A 25,406-nucleotide genomic window follows, 5' to 3' on the forward strand; every position below is an offset into this window, starting at 1 on the left:
CACGACTGAGTGACTGAACTGATTCTAAAAGTCACATGGAACTGGAAGGGACTCAAAAGAGCCAAGACATTTCTGAAAAAGAAGGAGAAAGTAGGGAGATTCCACTTCCTGATTTCAAACCTTACTACAGAGTAATGTAAACAAGACAGTGTGGTTACTAGTACAAGAATGGACATAGATCATGGAATACAACTGACAATCCAGGAATAAATCCATACATGTATGATCAACTACAGCGGCCATGACCATTCAAAGTGGAAAAATAGTCTTTTCAACAAATGTTCTGCAAGTACAGAGGGCTTTATGTGATGCTGTGTGTGGTCATCATGTTGGGGCTCACAGAGTCATATCTGGATGAGTTATTTCCACTCAGAGAGGAGTGGGTGTAGTAGACTTTATCCTGGGCACCAGCCTGTGGGGCAAAAGGTGGCATGCTCTCACATCATGCTAATTCTTGACTAGTCTATGAAACATAGCTAAGTTCTGAAAAGAGGCAAAGATCTCACTGGGACTGCTTAAAGCTCCCCCACCCCGGGTGATGGAACCTGTGATACACATAATAGGAAAGCTTAACTTCCTGCTTCAGCTGTGCTTGAAGGATTTTAAGAGGAATCTATAACAATCTCTGAAAGGATGTCTCCAGTGCTACTTGGCAACCAGCCATTGTTGGGGAAGAGCTGGTATCTGTAAAGATAAGCAAATAGAGAAATTTCACCTATAAAAAAGTTACCAGTTATAAGAAAAGCATACGAACTTGGAAATGGATTTATAAAACATCAACAGAAAATTTTACAAAATTCCCAACTTTCTGTTTTTAAGAAGCTTCAAGAGGACATTGGAAAGATTGCATGGAGATTAAAAACATCACTGAATCACAAATATTAATGGAGGCAATGAACAGTAGATGAGGTAAACCAGAAAAACAAGGTTGAAGATAAAACTGAGATATCTCCCAGAACCGAGAGGAAAAGGTAAAATAATAAAAATAATAAGAGATTCTAGGGATAGAATCTGGGGTAGAAAGAAATCCAAGAAGTTTGGAATAGAAAAGTTGGAGTAGAAGAAATAATTAAAGAAATGAAAGCTTTCTTAAGCTAAATATTTACAGAGACCCAAGCTACCCCTCATATTAATCTGGTGAATACAGGATTTATACTGTTTATGTAAAAAGAAGTATGAGATAGAGAAATGGAGGGGTGTGCCCAATTTCTCACCTCTATATGACAGACAGCTAAAGGCAGAGCCCTGACTTCTGACTTTCAGAGCAGTGTCCTTGGCATGGGTATGCTGTGCAACTTGTCACGGAGGCTTTTAAAAATCTCTTATTCTGCAATAAATTCATCTGCTAATTAATTCAAATGAGGCCCCGAAATAATAGGAATATGATTATTTAGCATGAATTTGTAAGAATGTTCTCATTTCAAGAGCCAAAATGAGGATTATCCCAGGAAAAATGCTATGCTTACCTGTTACTGTCCCTTCCATTAGCCTCTAAACTATTCCAAGACTTAATGAAGAGTTTATTTTAGAACTATCTTTTTCTTTGGAAGGATTCTTTCAGGAGCTGTCAAATCCATTTTCATGACTTTGCTTACAGTGAATTTGAGATTATAACCTTATCTGGGGAAGAATAAAAGCCCACTGCATGATATAGCATAAGCACAGACATTTGGTAATGGAAAACAATCATGGTAGCTAAACATCTGAGTAGCCAGCTCCTGCAGGACCAGCACCCAGTATGCACTTAGCAGATTCAGAGGTCAGGTCTCATGTCTGCATCAGAGCTGACTCATCAGCACAGCATAGTCCATGCTCTAATGATCAGGACTCACTACTCTGACATATCATCTTTTGCTAACCTCACTGGCTTTCTACAGGTCTTTAGCTCCAATAGGACCAAACTACAGACATCCTTGAATACCTGCCCTGTCCCCATCCCCAAGTCTAGAAAAGTACATGTTTGATATGTATAGCCATTTTGTTTTTCCAAACCTGTCTAAGGCTTTTATTCTTACTTATCCTCTTTAAGCACCATATTTGGGCTTCCCAGGTGGCGCTAGTGGTAAAGAACCTGCCTGCCAATACAGCAGACATGAGATGCAGGTTTGATCCTTGTGTCAGAAAAATACCCTGGAGGAGGGCATGGCAACCCACTCCAGTATTCTTGCCTGGAGAACCCTATGAACAGAGGAGCCTGGCAGGCTATATCCACACGGTCACATAGAGTCAGACATGACTGAAACGACTTAGTACGCGTGCACCGTATTTGGCCTCTTCCTTAAGTCAGCTGGATGCCTCTAAACCATAAGGTTGCCATCTAACGTAATCTGTACCTGAGATCTAACATCTGTCCTTGTACTCAGAGCTTTGAGCATTTTCATCATGTCCAGCTGTTCCTGGGTTAAGTTCAGGAAGGGTGGTGGCTATACATGAAGAGACTGCATCCTGGCTCTCAGTTCAGTTCAGTTCAGTTGCTCAGTTGTGTCTGACTCTTTGCAACCCCATGGACTGCAGCACACAAAGCTTCCCTGTCCATCACCAACTCCTGGCTCTCACTGGGGCCCAATTTCCTTCTGGCACAAAAATCAGCCCTTTTATGGACAAATATGTGATATGATGATATGATGCTTTTGACATAGTTTTGGGGAAAGGGAAGTTGGTAAAGAATCTGCCAACAACCCAACCTGGGTTCCATTCCTGGGTTGGGAAGATCCCCTGGAGAAGGGCATGGCAACCCACTCCAGTATTCTTGCCTGGAGAATTCCAAGGACAGTCCACGAAGGGACTCAGAAAGACTGCCACAACCCAAGAGCCTTGTTCCCGAGAAGGGGAAACACCCAAGCCTCATCACTGGATTAGACAACTCTCTGTAATTATTTCTTCTGTAAATTATACCCTATTATAAGTCTCAAGGAATGGTCAGTAGTTCTGCTCAAAATAAATGAATGGAACCAGGGCTAGGAATTTAATAATGGAATCTTCCTCAAGCCAAGAATTCCTTTATCTGGGTACTAGGGACCTCTTCCTAATTGAAAGTGTTAAAGACAGTGATCTATTTCTCACACTCAAGTTACTTCTGCCAGACAAGTAAACACAGCTGTCAACAACATGCTCTCACATCTTGTTCTTTTTGTCAGGACACTGGAGTGTGAAAAAAAAGAGAGAGAGTCATATAGCTCACCAATGTCAGGTGTGGACTCTGGCCAGCCCATGTGGTTCAATCCTGTTGGGGCACTCTGCGAGAATGGATGGCTTCTTCCAGGGAGATTCAAAGACTCTGGAGAGGTAATGATCATCTTCCTCCAACACTGGGAGAAAAGGAAAAGAGGCAGAGAGTAAATGAAGAAAAGAGATAACATGCTGTCATTGCCACATTCCGATTTTCCTAATTGCCCATGGACTTTGCTGTGAGCAGACCAAGCAGCCAAAATGCACACAGCTCGGGGAGGTGCCATTCACTTCAAAATCCATGTAAAAAGAAAAGTTTCTCTTGGAATCAGTAGTCTGCAATCTGTACAGCCATATGTGGCAACCATGGCAGAATGGGTTGTCATTCAACAATGTGAAATGAGGACTGTCAGCAGGTCTCAAAACCCCAAATTATACCAGCTGGTCAGCCCACACAGCCTGACATTTCTCCAAAGCAAGGCTTTGTTTTAGCTATATTCTTGCAGGGATGCTTAATTAAAATGCAACTCATGGAGTCTCTGACACCTCACAGCTCTACCCTTTAGACAGTAAAGACCAGTGTTGCATGGGGACTTGGTAGGGCAAGAATATTGTCCCTTTCTTTATTATCCCAGTATCCAGAAATATACTTGGTCCCTCCAGATTTTGTCTACTTTATAAAGTTATCAAATTTACTTAAAATTTGGACATTAATCATATAAATGTTCCATTTTCTTTTGTATTCCACACAAAGTAAGCAAACAGTGCTTAGAAAATTCTCTTAGTGATTTATGGAAACATAAATATAGAAACAAGGATTAGAGAGTATGATACTTCATTCCATCTCCTCATTTTGAATGCAACTAAAAACCTTGGGAGGATGTATAAGTCAGTTTCCCAAGGGCTATAAACAAATAATAGCATGTGGGTTGGACTAGAAAGCCAGTATTTGAAACTAAGCTAATCCTGTGGTGAGTTACCTTTTTTTGTTTGTGGTTCTTGACATCAATAGCAGCTTAAGACTGAGTATGGAGCAAACATACTCCAAAAAGTCTTCTCTAGTCTGAAGAAAGGGGAAAGGGACCCTGAGGATATGAATAAGTGGGGAAATCTTCTATGTTATCATTTACTTCCACCCTAGACTTCCAGGAAATCCTGTTATATCCAGTATGCATGGCAGTGATGGCCAGGAAGGCCCCTAAAATTCTGAGCAAGGGGATTCTTTATGACCAGGAGAAATGTAGCCCAAGAGCATGTGGGAAGAAGACTTATTCCTTTTTTCCCGCTCTGTCCTCCTGCCCCTTGGCTCCAGAGGCAGACATAGTCACAGGAAGCATAAGGCAAAGTGGGAAAATGAAAGCCTAGCTTTATAGCAAAAAGTGTAGGCAAAGGGGGACTCCTGGAAGCCAAGAGGTGTCTGGAAGAATACAGAAAAGAAAAAGATCAAGAAAATGATACCATAAAGTTGTTTATGAACACCTGGACTTATGCACAAACTTTGCTTGTGTGGATCTAATGCTAAACAGAATAGTAAAATCACTGAGAACCAAAATTTGAGAACCAAATTATGGAGTAGATCATTTTATAAGTTTCAGACTAGCCACAGAGTGATTCACATTATCAAAATAACACTGAAAACACCTTGAAAATTTTAACTGACATAAGAAATATAGCTCCTGAAAGCCAGTAAGAACTTTTACCCTAAACTGAATTAGTTACTTGAAAATTTTAATTATTCTTCTTCATAGAAACTAAGGCTCATAATGTAATATTCAAACATCCAAGATACAATCCAGAATTATTTGATATACAGAGAACTATGAAAATCTCAATAACTTATAAGGGGAAAACAATCAACAGATCCCAGCACCAAGATGACATAGTGTTGGAATTATAAAAGATTTTAAAGAAGTTCATATAACTGTGTGCCAAGAAGTGCATGAGAACACTCTTGAAATGAATTGAAAATAATAGCAAATGAAGCAACTGACAAACAACTACTCTCAAAAATATACAAGCAACTCCTGAAGCTCAATTCCAGAAAAATAAACTACCCAATCTAAAAATGGGACAAAGAACTAAACAGACATTTCTCCAAAGAAGACATACAGGTGGCTAACAAACACATGAAAAGATGCTCAACATCACTCATTATCAGAGAAATGAAATCAAAACCACAATGAGGTACACATTCTCACACCAGGCAGAATGGCTGCGATCCAAAAGTCTACAAGCAATAAATGCTGGAGAGGGTGTGGAGAAAAGGGAACCCTCTTACACTGTTGGTGGGAATGCAAACTAGTACAGCCACTATGGAGAACACTGTGGAGATTCCTTAAAAAACTGGAAATGGAACTGCCTTATGACCCAGCAATCCCACTGCTGGGCATACACACCGAGGAAACCAGAATTGAAAGAGGCACGTGTTCTCCAATGTTCATTGCAGCACTGCTTATAATAGCCAGGACATGGAAGCAACCTAGATGGCCATCAGCAGATGAATGGATAATAAAGCAGTGGTACATATACACAATGGCATATTACTCAGCCATTAAAAAGACTATACTTGAATCAGTTCTAATGAGGTGGATGAAACTGGAGCCTATAATACACAGTGAAGTATGCCAAAAAGAAAACACCAATACAGTATACTATTGCATATATATGGAATTTAGAAAGATGGTAACGATAACCCTGTATGCAAGACAGCAAAAGAGACACAGATGTATAGAACAGTCTTTTGGACTCTATGGGAGAAGGCGAGGGTAGGATGATTTGGGAAAATGGCATTGAAACATGTATAATATCATATATGAAACCAATAGCCAGTCCAGGTTCGATGCATGATACTGGATGCTTGGGGCTGGTGCACTGAGACGACCCAGAGGGATGGTACAGAGAAGGAGGAGGGAGGGGGGTTCAGGATGGGGAACACGTGTATACCTGTGGCAGATTCATGTTGATGTATGGCAAAACCAATACAATATTGTAAAGTAATTAACCTCCAATTAAAATAAATAAATTCATATTTTTTAAAAGAAAATAATGGCAGGAAAATAGATACAAAATAGAATACAATGGAAACATTAGGCCTGAAAAAGAAAAAGGCTAAAATTAAAATTTTACATGGGTGGACCTTGAGTGCATTATGCTAAGTGAAATAAGTCAGACAAGAAAGAAAAAGACTGTATGACCTTACTTATATTGAATATGTGAAATCTTGAAAAAGAAGGGTCAAGCTAATAGAGATAAAATAGCCAAAGGCAGGGAATAGGTGGTAGGCAAACTGGATGAGGGAGCCAAAAGATACAAGCTTCCAGTTATAAAATAAGTCCTGTAAAGTATGGCATGGCAACTACAGTCAATAACAGTGCACTGTATAACAGACACAAAGGAAACAAATTGACAGTAATACAATAATAGTGGGAGACTTTAACACCTCACATCAATGGACACATCATCAAGCAGAAAATCAACAAGGAAACAGTGACATTAAATAACACATTAGACCAACTGGACTTAATAGATATCTATAGGACATTCCATTCAAAAACAGAAGAACACATGCTTTTCACATGCACATGTAATGTTCTCATGCTGGTCCACAAAACAAGTCTCAACACATTTAGAAGACAGATATTATACCAAGTATCTTTTCAGATCACAATGATATGAAAGTAGAAACCTATTACAGAAAGAAAAGTGGAAAAAATGCAAATATGTAGAGACTAAACTACATGGTACTAAAACCCCAATAAGTCAACCAAAAAAAATTAAAGAGGAAATCAGAAAACACCCTGAGACAAATGAAAATTAAAAACACACCTTTCCAAAGGCTATGGGAAGCAGCAAAAGCTGTTCCCAAGAGGGAAGTTTATATTAATATAGCCTTACCTCAAGAAATAAGAGAAATCTCAAATAGATAACCAAACCTACCATGTAAAGGAATTAGAAATATAAGAACAAACAAAATCCAAAGTCAGCAGAAGGATGGAAATAATACAGATCAGAGTAGAGATTAAAAAAAAAAACAAACCCACAATATGGCAGATTCATGTTGATGTATGGCAAAACCAATACAGTATTGTAAAGTAAAAACAAAATAAAAAATAAAAAGAATTAGTGAAAAAAAGAGAAAAGACTAATGAAAGCAAGAGCTGGTTTTTTAAAAAGATAAACAAAATTGATAAGCCTTTAGCCAGGCTTATTAAGAGAAAGAGAGGAGCCTTCCCTAGTGGTCCAGTGGCTAAGACTCTGTGTTCCCCATGCAGGGAGTTTGGGTTTAATCCCTGGTCAGGGAACTAGGTCCCACATGCCACAACTAAAGATCCCATATGCCACAACTAAGACCTGGCACAATAAAAATAAATAGATAGATATTTTAAAAAAGAAAAAAAGAGAGAGGATCCAAATACAATAACTTAAAAATTAAAGAGGACAAGTTGCAACTAGTATCAGAGAAGTATGAACAATCATAAGAGAATACTGTGAATAGTTACATACCAACAAACTGGAAAACCTAGAAGGAATGGATAAATTCCTAGAAACATATAATCTTCATAGTTTGAATCAGGAAGAACCAGATAATCTCAACAGACTGATTATTTGTATTGAAACTGAATTGGTAGTCAAAAACTCCCAACAAACAAAAGTCCAAAGCCAGAAGGCTTCACAGGGGAATTCTGTATGTGTGTGCTTAGTCACTTAGTCATGTCCAATTCTTTGCGACCCTTTGGACTGTAGCCCCCCCGGCTTCTCTGTACATGAGAATTTTCAGGCAAGACTACTGGAGTGGGTTGCCATTCCTTCCTCCAAGGGATCTTCCCGACCCAGGGATTGAACTCGCACCCCTTGGGTCTCCTGCATTGCAGCCAGAATCTTTACTTGCCGAGTCATTGGGGAATTCTACCAAACATTTCAGTTCAGTTCAGTTCAGTTGCTCAGCTGTGTCCGAATCTGCGACCCCATGGACTGCAGCACGCTGGGCCTCTCTGTCTATCACCAACTGCCGGAGTTCACTCAAACTCATGTCCATTGAGTTGGTGATGCCATCCAACCATCTCATCCTCTTTTCATCCCCTTCTCCTCCCGCCTTCAATCTTTCCCAGCATCAGGGTCTTTTCAAATGAGTCAGCTCTTTGCATCAGGTGGCCAAAGTATTGGAGTTTCAGCTTCAACATCTAAAGAAGACTTAATATCTAGCCTCAAACTATTTTTTAAAAACTTTTAATATAAATTTATTTATTTTAATTGGAGGCCAATTAATTTACAATATTGTATTGGTTTTGCCATATATCAACATGAATCCACCACAGGTGTACACGTGTTCCCCATCCTGAACCCCCTTCCAACCTCCCTCCCCATACCATCCCTCTGGGTCATCCCAGTGTACCAGCCCCGAGCATCCTGTATCATGCATCAGACCTAGACTGGCGATTCGTTTCATATATGATATTATACATGTTTCAATGCCATTCTCCCAAATCATCCCACCCTCTCCCTCTCCCACAGAGTCCAAAAGACTGTTCTATACATCTGTGCCTCTTTTGCTGTCTCACATACAGGGTTATTGTTACCATCTTTCTAAATTCCATATATATGCAATAGTATACTGTATTGGTGTTTTTCTTTCTGGCTTACTTCACTCTGTTTAATAGGCTCCAGTTTCATCCACCTCATTAGAACTGATTCAAGGGTATTCTTTTTAATGGCTGAGTAATACGCCATTGTGTATATGTACCACTGCTTTCTTATCCATTCATCTGCTGATGGACATCTAGGTTGCTTCCATACCCTGGCTATTATAAGCAGTGCTGTGATGAACATTGGGGTACACGTGCCTCTTTCGATTCTGGTTTCCTCGGTGTGTATGCCCAGCAGTGGGATTGCTGGGTCAAAAGGCAGTTCCATTTCCAGTTTTTTAAGGAATCTCCACAGTGTTCTCCATAGTAGCTGTACTAGTTTGCATTCCCACCAACAGTGTAACAGGGTTCCCTTTTCTCCACACCCTCTCCAGCATTTATTGTTTGTAGACTTTTGGATCGCAGCCATTCTGCCTGGTGTGAAATGGTACCTCATTGTGGTTTTGATTTGCATTTCTCTGATAATGAGTGATGTTGAGCATCTTTTCATGTGTTTGTTAGCCACCTGTATGTCTTCTTTGGAGAAATGTCTGTTTAGTTCTTTGTCCCATTTTTAGATTGGGTAGTTTATTTTTCTGGAATTGAGCTGCAGGAGTTGCTTGTATATTTTTGAGATTAGTTGTTTGTCAGCTGCTTCATTTGCTATTATTTTCTCCCATTCTGAAGGCTGTCTTTTCACCTTGCTTAGAGTTTCCTTTGTTGTGTAGAAACTTTTAATTTTAATTAGGTCTCATTTGTTTATTTTTGCTTTTATTTCCAATATCCTGGGAGGTGGGTCATAGAGGATCTTGCCGTGAATTATGTCGGAGAGTGTTTTGCCTATGTTCTCCTCTAGGAGTTTTATAGTTTCTGGTCTTACATTTAGATCTTTAATCCATTTTGAGTTTATTTTTGCATATGGTTTTAGAAAGTGTTCTAGTTTCATTCTTTTACAAGTGGTTGACCAGTTTTCCCAGCACCACTTGTTAAAGAGATTGTCTTTTCTCTATTGTATATTCTTGCCTCCTTTGTCAAAGATAAGTTGTCCATAGGTGCATAGATTTATCTCTGGGATTTCTATTTTGTTCCATGGATCTATCTTTCTGTCTTTGTGCCAGTACCATACTGTCTTGATGACTGTGGCTTTGTAGTAGAGCCTGAAGTCAGGTGAGTTGATTCTTCTGGTTCCATTCTTCTTTCTCAAGATTGCTTTCTCCAACTATTCTAAAATATTGAAGAGGATAAACATTCCCAAACTCATTCTATGAGACCAGCATTACACTGATACCAAAACCAGACAAAGACACTACAAAAATTGGAAATTACAGACCAGCATCTCTGATGAACACAGATGGAGAAATCCTCAACAGAATATTCTCAAACTAAACTCAAAAGTAGATAACAAAGGATCACGATCCTTTGTTATCATACTGATGCACCATGATCAGGTGGGATTTATCCCAGGGATGCAAGGATGATTCAATATCTACAAATCAACCAATGTTATACACCATGTTAATAAAATGAAGTATAAGGGAATTGATCAAGATGGCAGAGTAGGAGAAAGTAGAACTCATCTACCCCCACAAACACATCAAAAATACCTCTATATGTGCAACAATTGCCACAGAAAACTAACTGGAAATTGGCAGAAAGCCTCCTGTACAAACAAGGCTATAAGAAAACACAAAGTATAAAAATCACATGATCTCCCAATAGATGGATAAAAAGCATTAATAAAAATTCAGTATCCATTCATGATAAAAATTTGTCAAAGTTGGTATAGAGGTAAATTTCTTGAGATAATAAACGCCATTTATGACAAACATACCAAACATCATACTGAATGGGGAAAACCTGATATCTTTTCCTTCAGGATCAAGAACAAGACAAGAATGCCCACTCTCACCATTTTTACTTAACACAGTATAGGAAGTCCTAGCTATAGCAAACAGATAAGAAAAAAAAAACACCAAAATTAGAAGGAAAGAAGTAAAACTGTCATATTTGCAGATAACATGATATTATATATAGAAAACTTTAAAATCTCTGCCAAAAAACTTTTAGAATAGATGAATTCAAAAATATGCAGGACATAAGATTAATATACAGAAATTCACTCCTTTTATATTATATGCTAATAATTAATTATGAAAAAAGAGAAGCAAGAAAACACTATCATTTACAATTGCATCAAAAGAATAAAATGTCTAAGAATAAATTTACTAAGGAGGATAAAGACATATTTTGAAAATTATAAGACATTGATGAAAGAAATTGGAGATGATACAAATATATGGAAAGACATTGTGTGTGTGTATATATATATATATATATATATGAACTGGAAGAAGTAATATTGTTAAAATATCTATACTACCCAAAGGAGTCTGAAGACATAATACAATGCCTATCAAAATATCTATAACATTTTTCACAGAAGAAAAACGAATAAATAATCCTAAATTTGTATAGAACCACAAAAGTCCCCAAATAGACAAATCAATTTTGATAGAAAAGAACACAGTTGGAAGTATTATGCTGTCTAACTTCAAACTAATCTTCAAAACTACAGTAAAAAAAAACAGCAGCATGGTATTGACAAAAACAGACACGTGGATCAATGAAATATCACAGAGAGCCCACAAATAAACCCATGTACATATGGTTAACTAGTCTATGACAAAGGCAGTAAGAATATGCAGTGAAGAAAAAAATCTCTTCAATAAACACTGCTGGGAAAACTGGACAGCTACATGTAAAAGAATGAGATCAGAACATTTCCTCACACCATATAAAGAATAAACTCAAAATGGATAAAGACCTACATATAAGATCAGAAAGTATAAAACTCCTAGAAGAAAATGTAGACAGTATACTCTTTGACATAGGCCTTAGCAAGAATGGGAAATACTAGAGATCTCTCAAGAAAATTAGCGATATCAAGGGAATATTTCATGCAAAGATGGGCACAACAAAGAACAGAAATGGTATGAACCGAACAGAAGCTGAAGATATTAAGAAGCTATGGCAAGAATATACAGAACTATTCAAAAAAGATCTTAATGACCCAGATAACCATAGTGATGTGATCACTCACCTAGAGCCAGACATCCTGGAAAGTGAAGTCAAGTGGTCCTTAGGAAGCATCACTACCAACAAAGGTAGTGGAGGTGATGGACTTCCAACTGAGCTATTTCAAATCCTAAAAGATGATGCTATGAAAGTGCTGCACTCAGTATGCCAGCAAATTTGGAAAACTCAGCAGTGCCCATAGGACTGGAAAAGGTCAGTCTTAATTCCAATCCCAAAGACAGGCAATGCCAAAAAAAATGTTCAAACTAGTGAACAATTACACTCATTTCACCAATACCAAAGTAATGCTCAAAAATCTCCAAGTGAGGCTTCAACAGTACGTGAACCAAAAACTTCCAGATGGATTCCAAGCTGGATTTAGAAAAGGCAGAGGAGCCAGAGAGCAAATTTCCAACATGTTAGATCATAGAAAAAGCAAGAGAGTTCCAGAAAAAAATCTACTCCTGCTTTATTGACTGCACCAAAGTCTTTGACTGTGGATCACAACAAACTGGAAAATTCTTCAAGAGATGGGAATACCAGATCACCTTATCTGTCTCCTGAGAAACATGTATGCAGGTCAAGAAACAACAGTTAGAACTGGACATGGAACAATGGACTGGTTTCAAATCAGGAAAGGAGTACACCAAAGCTGTATATTGTCACCCTGCTTATTTAACTTCTATGCAGAGTACATCATGTGAAATGCTGGGCTGGATGAAGCACAAGCTGGAATCAAGATTGCTGGGAGAAATATCAATAACCTCAGATATGCAGATGACACCACCCTTATGGCAGAAAGTGAAGAAGAACTAAAGAGTCTCTTGATGAAAGTGAAAGAGAGTAAAAAATTTGGGTTAAAATTCGAAATTCAAAAACTAAGATCATGGCATCCAGTCCCATCACTTCATGGCAAATAGATCAGGAAACGATGGAAATAGTGACAGACTTTATTTTCTTGGGCTCTAAAATCACTGCAGATGGTGACTGTAGCCATGAAATTAAAATACACCTGCTTCTTGGAAGAAGAAATATGACCAATCTAGACAGCATATTAAAAAGTAGAGACATTACTTTTCTGACAAAGGTTTGTCTAGTCAAAGCTTTTTCCAGTTTTTCCAGTAGTCATGCATGGATGTAGAGTTGGACTGTAAAGAAAGCTGAGTACCAAAGAATTGATTTATTTTTTCTTTTTTTTTTCTTTTTTTATTTTTTAAATTTTAAAATCTTTAATTCTTACATGCATTCCCAAACATGAACCCCCCTCCCACCTCCCTCCCCACAACATCTCTCTGGTTTGAACTGTGGTTTTGGATAAGACTCTTGAGAGTCCCTTGGAGTGCTAGGAGATCAAACCAGTCAATCCTAAAGTAAATCAGCCCTGAGTATTCATTGGAAGGACTGTTGCTGAAGCTCCAATACTTTGGCCACCTGATGCAAAGAACTGGCTCATTGGAAAAGACCCTGACGCTGGAAAAGATTGAAGGCAGCAGGAGAAGGGGATGACAGAGGTTGAGATGGTTGGATGGCATCACCATCTTGATGGACATGACTTTGAGTGAGCTCCAGGAGGTGGTGGTGGACAAGAAGCCTGGCATGCTGAAGTCCACGGGGTCGCAGAGTCAGAAATGACTGAATGACTGAGTGACTGAACTGAAAATTTATATTATATATATACCACTATATATGATAGTTTTATTATATAACTTAAATTTATATATATATATATATATATATATATGATACCACCCTTATGGCAGAAAGTGAAGAGGAACTAAAAAGCCTCTTGATGAAAGTAAAAGAGGAGAGTGAAAAACTTGGCTTAAAGCTCAACATTCAGAAAATGAAGATCACGGCATCCGGTTCCATCACTTCATGGGAAATAGATGGGGAAACAGTGGAAACAGTGTCAGACTTTATTTTTTTGGGCTCCAAAATCACTGCAGATGGTGACTGCTGCCATGAAATTAAAAGATACTTACTCCTTGGAAGAAAAGTTATGACCAACCTAGATAGCATATTCAAAAGCAGAGACATTGCTTTGCTGACTAAGGTCCATCTAGTCAAGGCTATGGTTTTTCCTGTGGTCATGTATGGACGTGAGAGTTGGACTGTGAAGAAGGCTGAGCGCCAAAGAATTGATGCTTTTGAACTGTGGTGTTGGAGAAGACTCTTGAGAGTCCCTTGGACTGCAAGGAGATCCAATCAGTCCATTCTGAAAGAGATCAGCCCTGGGATTTCTTTGGAAGGAATGATGCTAAAGCTGAAACTCCAGTACTTTGGCCACCTCATGTGAAGAGTTGACTCATTGGAAAAGACTTTGATGCTGGGAGGGATTGGGGGCAGGAGAAGAAGGGGACGACAGAGGATGAGATGGCCGGATGGCATCACTGACTCGATGGACGTGAGTCTGAGTGAACTCTGGGAGCTGGTGATGGACAGGGAGGCCTGGCGTGCTGCGATTCATGGGGTCGCAAAGAGTTGGACACAACTGAGCAACGGAACTGAACTGATATATATATATATATATATATGATATATATGATATATATATCATATATATATATATGATTTGTCTCCTCAGGCAAGCATTTGTGGGTGTGTGAATCCTCAGTCACGTCTGATTCTTTGCAACCTCTTGGATGTAGCCCACTGGGCTCCTTTGTCCATGAAGCTTTCCAGGCAAAAATACTGGAGTATGTTGCCATTTCCTACTTGAGAGGATCTTCCTGACCTAGGGAATGAATCTGCATCTCCTCTGTCTCCTGTATTGCAGGTGGATACTTTACCCACAAACCATCAGGGAAGCCAAAATAAGCAAATGGAACCTCATCAAACTTAGAAGATTTTGCAAAGTGAAGGAAACCAATAAAACGATGAATGGGAAAAAATGTTTCCAGATGATATGTCTGATAAGCAGTTTATATAAGAAATATAAACATCTCATATAACTCTGTATCAAAAAACTCCAAAACACCCAATTTAAAAAAGGGCAGAGGACCTGAATAACCATTTTCCCAAAGATGGCATATAGATGGCCAAAAGGAATGTGAAAATATGCTCAACATGGCTAATAGCTAGTGAAATGTAACTCAAAACTACAGTGACCTACACTGTTGATGGGATGTAAATTGGTACAGCCACTATGGAGACTAGTATAGCGATGCTGTTAAAAAAAAACCCAAAACCAAAAACATAAAAACCAGTTCAGTTCAGTCATTTAGTCGTGTCCGACTTTTTGCGTCCCCATGGACTGCAGCACACCAGGCTTTCCTGTCCATCACCAACTCCAGGAGTTTACTCAAACTCATGCCCATTGAGTCGGTGGTGCCATCAAACCATCTCATCCTCTGTCATCCCCTTCTCCTCCTACCTTTAAACATTCCCCAAATCTGGGTCTTTTCTAATGAGTCAGTTTTCACATCAGGTGGCCAAAGTATTGGAGTTTCAGCTTCAACATCAGTCCTTCCAATGAATATTCAGGACTGATTTCCTTTAGGATGGACTGGTTGGATTTCCTCGCAGTCCAAGGAACTCTCAAGAGTCTTCTCCAACACCACAGTTCAAAAGCATCAATTATTTGGCGCTCAGCTTTCTATATAGTCCAACTCTCACATCCATGCATGACTACTGCAAAAGCCATAGCCTTAACTAGATGGACTTTTGTTGGCAAAGTAATGTCTCTGCTTTTTAATATGCTATCTAGGTTTAGTTCAGTTCAGTCAGTTCAGTCGCTCAGTTGTGTCCGACCTTTGCAACCCCATGAATCGCAGCACGCCAGGCCTCCCTGTCCATCACCAGCTCCCAGAGTTCACTCAGACTCGCGTCCATCGAGTCAGTGATGCCATCCAGCCATCTCATCCTCTGTAGTCCCCTTCTTCTCCTGCCCCCAATCCCTCCCAGCATCAAAGTCTTTTCCAATGAGTCAACTCTTCACATGAGGTGGCCAAAGTACTGGAGTTTCAGCTTTAGCATCATTCCTTCCAAAGAACACCCAGGGCTGATCTCCTTCAGAATGGACTGGTTGGATCTCCTTGCAGTCCAAGGGACTCTCAAGAGTCTTCTCCAACACCACAGTTCAAAAGCACTAGTTCTTCGGTGCTCAGCCTTCTTCTCAGTCCAACTCTCACATCCATACATGACCACAGGAAAAACCATAGCCTTGACTAGACGGACCTTAGTCAGCAAAGCAATGTCTCTGCTTTTCATAAATTTTCTTCCAAAGAGTAAGTGTCTTCTAATTTCATGGCTACAGTCACCAGCTGAAGTGATTCTGAAACTCCAAAAAACCAAAGTCTGCCACTGTTTCCACTGTTTCTCCATCTATTTGCCATGAAGAGATGGGACCAGATGCCGTGATCTTAGTTATCTGAATGTTGAGCTTTAAGCAAACTTTTTCACTCTCCTCTTTCACTTTTATCAAGAGACTCTTTAGCTCTTCTTCACTTTCTGCCATAAGGGAAGATCTTCGTATCTGAGGTTATTGATATTTCTCCTGGCAATCTTGATTCCAGCTTGGGCTTCATCCAGCCCAGCATTTCTCGTGATGTACTCTGCATATAAGTTAAATAATCAGGGTGACAATATACAGCCTTGATGTACTCCTTTTCCTATTTGGAACCAGGCTGTTGTTCCATTTCCAGTTCTAATTGTTGCTTCCTGATCTGCATACAGATTTCTCAAGAGGCAGGTCAGGTGGTCTGGTATTCCCATCTCTTTCAGAATTTTCCACAGTGTATTGTGATCCACACAGTTAAAGGCTTTGGCATAGTCAATAAAGCAGAAACAGATATTTTCCTGGAACTCTCTTGCTGTTTCTATGATCTAACATGTTGGCAATTTGCTCTCTGGTTCCTCTGCCTTTTCTAAATCCAGCTTGAACATCTGGAAGTTCATGGTTCACGTATTGTTGAAGCCTGGCTTGGAGAATTTTGAGCATTACTTCACTAGCATGTGAGATGAATGCAATTGTGTGGTAGTTTGAGCATTCTTTGGCATTGCCTGTCTTTGAGATTGGAATGAAAACTGACATTTTCCAGTCCTGTGGCCACTGCTGAGTTTTCCAATTTTGCTGGCATCTTGAGTGGAGCACTTTCACAGCATCATCTTTTAGGATTTGAAATAGCTCAACTGGAATTCCATCACCTCCACTAGCTTTGTTCATAGTGATGCTTCCTAAGGCCCACATGACTTTGCATTCCAGGATGTCTGGCTCTGGGTGAGTGATCACACCATTGTGGTTATATGGGTCCTGAAGATCTTTTTTGTACAGTTCTTCTGTGTATTCTTGACACCTCTTCTTAATATCCTCTGCTTCTGTTAGGTCCATACCATTTCTTTACTTTATTGAGCCCATCTTTGCATGAAATGTTCCCTTGGTATCTCTACATTTCTTGAATTTAGTCTTTCCCAGTCTTTCCCATTCTATTGTTTTCCTTTATTTCTTTGCACTGATCACTGAAGAAGGCTTTTTCATCTCTCCTTGTTGTTGTTTGGAACTTTGCATTCAGATGCTTATATCTTTCCTTTTCTCCTTTGCTTTTTGCTTCTCTTCTTTTCACAGCTATTTGTAAGGCCTCTACAGACAGACATTTTGCTGTTTTGCATTTCTTTTTCTTGGGATGGTCTTGCTCCCTGTCTCCTGTACAATGTCAGAAACCTCCATTCATAATTCATCAGGTACTCTATCAGATGTAGTCTCTTAAATCTATTTCTCACTTCCACTGTGTGGTCATACCTGAATGGTCTAGTGGTTTTCCCTTCTTTTTCAATACAAGTCTGAATTTGGCAATAAGGAGTTCATGATCTGAGCCACAGTCAGCTCCCGGGCTTGTTTTTGCTGACTGTATAGATTTTCTCCATCTTTGGCTGCAAAGAATATAATCAATCTGATTTCGGTGTTGACCATCTGGTGATGTCCAGGTGTAGAGTCTTCTCTTGTCTTGTTGGAAGACAATGTTTGCTATGACCAGTTCGTTCTCTTGGCAAAACTCTGTTAGCCTTTGCCCTGCTTCATTCTGTACTCCAAGGCCAAATTTGCCTGCTACTCCAGGTATCCCTTGACTTCCTACTTTTGCATTCCAGTTCCCTGTAATGAAAAAGACATCTTTTTTGGGTGTTAGTTCTAAGAGGTCTTGTCGGTCTTCATAGAACCATTCAACTTCAGCTTCTTCAGCATTACTGGTCAGGACATAGACTTGGATTACCTTGATAGTGAATGGTTTGCCTTGCAAATAAACAGAGATCACTCTGTCCTTTTTGAGATTGCATGCAAGTAATGCATCTCAGACTCTCTTATTGACTATGATGGCTAGTCCATTTCTTCTAAGGGATTCTTGCTGACCGTAGTGGATATAATGGTCATCTGAGTTAAATTCATCCATTCCAGTCCATTTTGGTTCACTGATTCCTAAAATGTTGATGTTCATTCTTGCCATCTCCTGGTTGACCACTTCCAATTTGCCTTGATTCATGGACCTAACATTCCAAGTTGCTATGCAATACTCCTCTTTACAGCATCAGACCTTGCTTCCATCACCAGTCACATGCACACTGAGTGTTGTTTTTGCTTTGGCTCCGTCTCTTCGTTTTTTGGGAGTTATTTCTCCACTGATCTCCAGTAGCATACTGGGCACCTACCAACCTAGGGAGTTCATCTTTCAGTGTTCTATCTTTTTGCTTTTTCATACTGTTCATGGGGTTCTCAAGGAAAGAATTCTGAGGTGGCTTGCCATTCCCTTCTTCAGTGGACCACATTTTGCCACATTTTGTCAGTATATGATCCAGCAATCCCACTCTTGGAGAAAATGATAATTCAAAACGATACATGTACCCCAATGTTTACTGAAGCACCATTTACAATAGCCAGGACATGGAAGCAACCTAAATGTCCATCGGCTGAGAAACGGATAAAGAATATGTGGTACATATATACAATAGAATATTACTCAGCCATAAAAGAACTAAAAAATGCCATTTGCTTCAACATGGATGGACCTAGAGCTTGTCATACTGTGTGAAGTAAGTCAGACAAAGACAAGTATCATATGATATTGCTTATACATAGAATCTAAAGAAATGGTATGAATGAGCCTATTTACAAAACAGAGGTTGAGTCAGAGACGAAGAAAACAAACTTGTGGTTATCAGGGGGAGGAAGAGAGAGTGATAAATGGGGAGACTGGGACTGACATATACACACTACTATATATAGAATGGGCAAGAGAAATGGATTCGATCCCTAGGTCAGGAAAATCCCCTACAATATGAAATGGAAATCCGCTCCAGTATTCTTGCCTGGAAAATTCTATGGACATAGGAGCCTGGTTGGCTACAGTCCATGGGGATCACAAAGAATCAGACATGACTGAGCATAAGCAAACACATATATAGAACAGAGAGGTAATAAGAACCTGCGAATAGCACAGGAGACTCTATTGAATACACTGCAATGACCTACTTGGGAACAGAATCTAAAAAAGAGTGGATACATGTGTATGTATAACTGACTCACTTGTCTGAGCATAAACACAACATTGTAAATCAACTATATTCCAATAAAAATTAATTAAAAAACCACAGTGAGCTATCCCCTCACATCTGTCAGAATGGCTGTTGTCAAAAAGACAACAAATAACAAATGTCGGTGGGGATGTGGAGAAAAGGCCACTGTAATACAGGTTGGTGGCAATGTAACTTGGTACAGTCATTATGGAAAACCACACAGAAGTGAGAGAGTCAATTCCTAGGTAGGTTGATAAGATGTCCAGTTCAGTTCAGTTCAGTTCAGTCACTCAGTCGTGTGTCTGACTCTTTGCAACCCCATGAATCGCAGCACACCAGGCCTCCCTGTCCATCACCAGCTCCCAGAGTTCACTCAGACTCGCGTCCATCGAGTCAGTGATGCCATCCAGCCATCTCATCCTCTGTCGTCCCCTTCTCCTCCTGCCCCCAATCCCTCCCAGCATCAAAGTCTTTTCCAATGAGTCAACTCTTTGCATGAGGTGGCCAAAGTACTGGAGTTTCAGTTTTAGCCTCATTCCTTCCAAAGAACACCCAGGGCTGATCTCCTTCAGAATGGACTGGTTGGATCTCCTTGCAGTCCAAGGGACTCTCAAGAGTCTTCTCCAACATCACAGTTCAAAAGCACCAATTCTTCGGCGCTCAGCTTTCTTCACAGTCCAACTCTCACATCCATACATGACCACAGGAAAAACCATAGCCTTGACTAGACGGACCTTAGTCGGCAAAGCAAAGTCTGCTTTTGAATATGCTATCTAGGTTGGTCATAACTTTTCTTCCAAGGAATAAGTGTCTTTTAATTTCATGGCAGCAGTCACCATCTGCAGTGATTTTGGAGCCCCCCAAAAATAAAGTCTGCCACTGTTTCCACTGTTTCCCCATCTATTTCCCATGGAGTGATGGGACCGGATGCCATGATCTTCATTTTCTGAATGTTGAGCTTTAAGCCAACTTTTTCACTCTCCTCTTTCACTTTCATTAAGAGGCTTTTTAGCTCCTCTTCACTTTCTGCCATAAGGGTGGTGTCATCTGCATATCTGAGGTTATTGATATTTCTCCCGGCAAACTTGATTCCAGCTTGTGTTTCTTCCAGTCCAGCATTTTTCATGATGACTCTGCATATAAGTTAAATAAGCAGGGTGACAATATACAGCCTTGACATACTCCTTTTCCTCTTTGGAACCAGTCTGTTGTTCCATGTCCAGTTCTAACTGTTGCTTCCTGGCCTGCATACAGATTTTTCAAGAGGCAGGTTAGGTGGTCTGGTATTCCCATCTCTTTCAGAATTTTCCACAGTTATTGTGATCCACACAGTCAAAGGCATCCAGGGGTCCTCAAGGAGAGAGGGGTCTGGAATTCTCAAGGAGGAGGAAAGGACAAATGTTTGTTTTTCCTCTACATTCCTTAGGATTATATAACAATAATGTATCCTGCTTGAGCACAGTCTCTGGGAAAACCTTCTGGCTAATCCTGTTGTCTTAAAATGTAAATTATGGGAATGGGTGTAAGTAAGGTCTTTACAACCTCCAGACATACTTTTTATTCACTGTAATAACTAATTAAAATTATATAATTTAATTATTTAAACTAATTAAAAGTATATAACTAATTAAAAGTATATAACTAATTAAAAGTATATAACTAATTAAAAGTATATAACTCCATTGCTAACACTAGTGAGGGGTTACTCTTTCTGTCCCCTTATGATGTCTGTGTCAGAAGCTTTCTCTATCCCTTTTATACTTTAATAAAACTCTATTGCACAAAAGCTTTGAGTGATCAAGCCTCGACTCTGGCCCCAGATTGTGTTCTTCTCTTCCAGAGGCCAAGAATCCTGGCGTCTTTTCATGGGTCAGCAATAACCTTTCAGAAGTTCCTTAAAAAATTAAAAATAAAACTACCCTATGATCCAGCAACTCCACTACTGGATATATATCTAAAGAAAACAAACAAAAAATAATCAAAAAAATATATGCACCCCAATGTTCATATCAGTACTGTTTAAAATTGGCAAGGTATGAAAGCAAACTGAGTGTTCATCAACAGATGAATAAAGAAGATGTGGTAAATATGTATATTAGAATAACAGCCATAAAAAGAATGAAATTTTGCCATTTGCAACAATGGGGATGGGCCTGGAGGGTATTATGCTTAGTGGAATAAGTCAGGAACAGAAAGATAGCTACTGTATATTTTCACTTAGATATGGAATCTAAAACAAAAAACTCAAAGATACAGAAAACACATCAGTGGTTAATAGTGGGGAGAGGATGAATGGAGGGGAAAGATAGGGAAAAAAGGGTTAAGAGGTACCAAAATACTATTTATAAAATCATAGGCAACAAAGATATGTTATACAGTACAGAGAAATATAGTCATTACTTTATAGTAACTAAATATGGAGTGCAATCTATAAAACCATTGAATCACTGTGTTGTATACTTGACGCTAACATAATATTGCACGTAAATCAATCGTACTTCAAAAAAAAATGTAGGTAGAGAAAACACAAGAGAATTATATTTTAATAGTGGGTAGCTCAGCTGGTAAATCAACTTGCAATGCAGGAGACCCTGGTTTGATTTCTGGGTTGGAAAGATTCTCTGGAGAAAGGATAGGCTACACACTCTAGTATTCATGGGCTACCCTCATGGTTAGATGGTAAAAAATCCACCTGCAATGCAGGAGACCTGGGTTCGATCCCTGGGTTGGGAAGATCTCCTGGAGAAGATCTTGGAGGAGGGCATGGCAACCCACTCCAGTATTCTTACCTGGAGAATCCCTATGGACAGAGGAACCTGGTGGGCTACAGTCCATGGGGTCGCGAAGAGTTGGACATGACTGAGTAACTAAGCACACAGCACAGTGCAGATAGTAAATGAACCTCAGTGGAACTAAGATTACTAAAGGTCGTTGGAAGTGGTAAAATGTTGGGAACAGTAGACTGTGATAGGTTATGTATGTATATAATGCTTTTAATGTAGTAGTGTTAGTTGCTCAGTTGTGTACAATCCTTTGCAACCCCATGGACTGGAACCTGGCAGGCTCTTCTGTTCATGGAATTCTCCAGGCAAGGATACTGGAGGGGTGATCATTTTCTTCTAGCAACCAGTATGAAAACTATACAGAACAAAATATTCAAAATTACTACAAATAAATTATGATGGAATCCTAAAAACCATTCATGTAACTTACAGAAAAGAATATTGGGAAACAGAAGAAACAGAACACAAGTAATAAATTGGCAGACTTAAGCCCTAATATAATAATTATTTTACATGTTAACTGTCAAAATATACCATATAAAAACAAACATAAGAAGAATGGATAAAATAAAAAGATCCAACAATGCTGCCTATATGAAATTCAAATCAATGACAGGTTGGAAGTAAAAAGACATGCAAAAAGACATGTGTAAATATTAACCAAAAAAGAAGTGGTCATATTAATATAGTGTAGAATTCAGAGCAAAGAAAACCAATTTTACACAATCTATTTAAGAATACAGGAAAAGAGAATTACTTTCCAACTCATTTTGTGAGGTTCATATTATCCTGTACCCAAACTATGGGAAAATAGTACAAAAGTGAAAACTCCAGCTCAATATCTCTTATGAGCTTAGATATAGAAGATCTGGATAAAATATCAACAAATTAATATAAAATTTTATAAAAAATTATACATTCTATATATACTATATGACTAAGTGGGATTTATTCCAATTAGAGATGGCTGATTCAACATACCAAAAAATTACTATAATCTACCACATCAAGAGGTTAAAGATAAAAACATAAAATGATCACATCAGTAGACACAGAAAAAGCTTTTAAGAAAAGCTAACACATTCATGATTTTTTTTTAAAAAGTCTCAGCAAACTAGGAATAGAGAGGAAATTTCTCAACAAAATTCTACAAAAGTTCTACAGCTAACATCATACTTAAGTGTGAAAAAATGGAAATTTATCCTATTACAACAGGGAACAAGGCAAGGATATCCTCTTTTCCCACTCTTATTCAACACAATATTGGAATTCCTAGCCACTGCAATAAGTCAATGGGAAAAAATCATACAAATTAGGAAATGAAAAATAAAATTGTCCCCACCCATAGAAGATATTACTCTTTACACAGAAAATCCCAAGGAGTTTTTTACAAAAATTTCTGGAACCAATCAATGAATTCTTCAAGGTCACAGGCTATAGCACAAAGACATAAAAGTCAGTAATGTTTTAATATACTAAGGATCAACTTGTGAAAAATAAAATTAAGAACACAATGCTGCTTACAACTCCCTAAGAAAATTAAATGCAAAGATATAAATTCTAAAAAATGTATAGGATCTATATCTTAATCTTATATATAGAAATTTCTAAATAATACACAAAGATACTCAGAGTTAATAAACAAAGTCAGCAAATCTGCATGTACAAGATCAATACACAAGTATCCACTGTATTTCTATACACTAGCAATGAACAAATCCCAAAGTGAAATTAAGAAAGCAATTCTATTTGCAATATCATAAAAAGAATAAAATACATAGGAAATATTTTAACCAAGGATGTGTAAGACTTGTACAGTGGAAATTATAAAACATTGTGAAAAGCAACTAAATAATACCTAAAAAATAAAACAACACCCTGTGTTCATAGATTTGCAAATTTGTTGTATATATAAGAAGGTAATACTCTCCAGAGTAATCTACAGATTCAATTTAAACTTACCAAAATCTCAATGGCCTTCATTTTTTTTTCCCCCAAGAAATGAAACAGCTGACCCTACGATTCATTTGGAACTGCAAGGGACAGCAAACAGGCAACACAACCTTAAAAAATGACAAAAAGGATTCACACACCCCAGCTTCAAAACTTAATAGAAAGTTATGGTAAATAGTGTGATACTGGCAAAAGGACAGACACAAGGACCAATAGAACAGAACTGAGAGTCTGGGAATAAACCTATATGTCTAAGGTCATTTGATTTTTTACAAGAGTGTCAAGATCATCTTGGAGAAGGTAATGGCAACCCACTCCAGTACTCTTGCCTGGAAAATCCCATGGACGGGGGAGCCTGGTAGGCTGCGGTCCACGGGGTCTCTACGAGTCAGACACGACTGATCTACTTCACTTTCATTTTTCACTTTCACGCATTGGAGAAGGAAATGGCAACCCACTCCAGTGTTCTTGCCTGGAGAATCCCAGGGACGGGGGAGCCTGGTGGGCTGCTGTCAATGGGGTTGCACAGAGTTGGACACAACTGAAGCGACTTAGCAGCAGCAGCAGCAAGATCATTTAATGAGGAAAAGAATAGTCTGTTCAACAAATGGTGCTAAGACAATAAGATATCCACATGGAAAAGTTTGAAGTTGGAATCTTACCTCACATAAACCACAAAAATTAATTCAAAATGAATACAAAACCTAAATATAAGAGCAAAAGCTATAAAAGCTCTTAAAAGAAAGTATAAAAATAAGCTTTCATGACCTTGGATTTGGCGATGGATTCTTAGGCATTACACTAAATTCACAAGCAACAAAAGAAAAACTAGATAAACTGGATTACATCAGAATTAAATACTTTCATGCAACAGTAGACATTATCAAGAAAATGAAAGGTAATCTACAGATGGCAGAAAATATTTGTAAATCATTTATTTCATGGGGTCTAGTATCTGCATATGTAAAGAGCTCTGACAGTTGAACAACAAAGAAAAATAACATAGTTAAAAAATGGTCAAAGGACTTGAATAGACATTTCTCCAAAAAAAGACATACAAATGGCCAATAAATATATGAAAATATACTCAACATTAGTCACTAGGAAAATGCAAATCAAACCACAATTAGGTACCATGGTTTTAGAAAAGGCAGAGGAACCAGAGATCAAATTGCCAACACCCACTGGATCATGGAAAAAGAAAGAGAGTTCCAGAAAAACATCTATTTCTGCTTTATTGACTACACCAAAGCCTTTGACTGCGTGGATCACAATAAACTGTGGAAAATTCTGAAAGAGATGG

At 38.7% G+C, this 25,406-nt stretch overlaps 1 protein-coding gene across 2 annotated transcripts in view; it reads right to left on the bottom strand.

Moving 5' to 3' along the window:
- Nucleotides 1–25,406, bottom strand: part of ARHGEF4 (Rho guanine nucleotide exchange factor 4) — a 372,629-nt gene that overhangs the window by 135,187 nt on the left and 212,036 nt on the right. For both annotated transcript variants that reach the window (XM_018065955.1, XM_018065949.1), the window contains one exon: nucleotides 3,182–3,308. In XM_018065955.1, coding sequence (XP_017921444.1) covers nucleotides 3,182–3,308 — 127 coding nt within the window. The remainder of the gene's footprint in view (nucleotides 1–3,181; nucleotides 3,309–25,406) is intronic.

The sequence above is a fragment of the Capra hircus genome, chromosome 2 (genome assembly GCF_001704415.2).
Source record: "Capra hircus breed San Clemente chromosome 2, ASM170441v1, whole genome shotgun sequence".
NCBI classification, from domain to species: Eukaryota; Metazoa; Chordata; class Mammalia; order Artiodactyla; family Bovidae; genus Capra; species Capra hircus.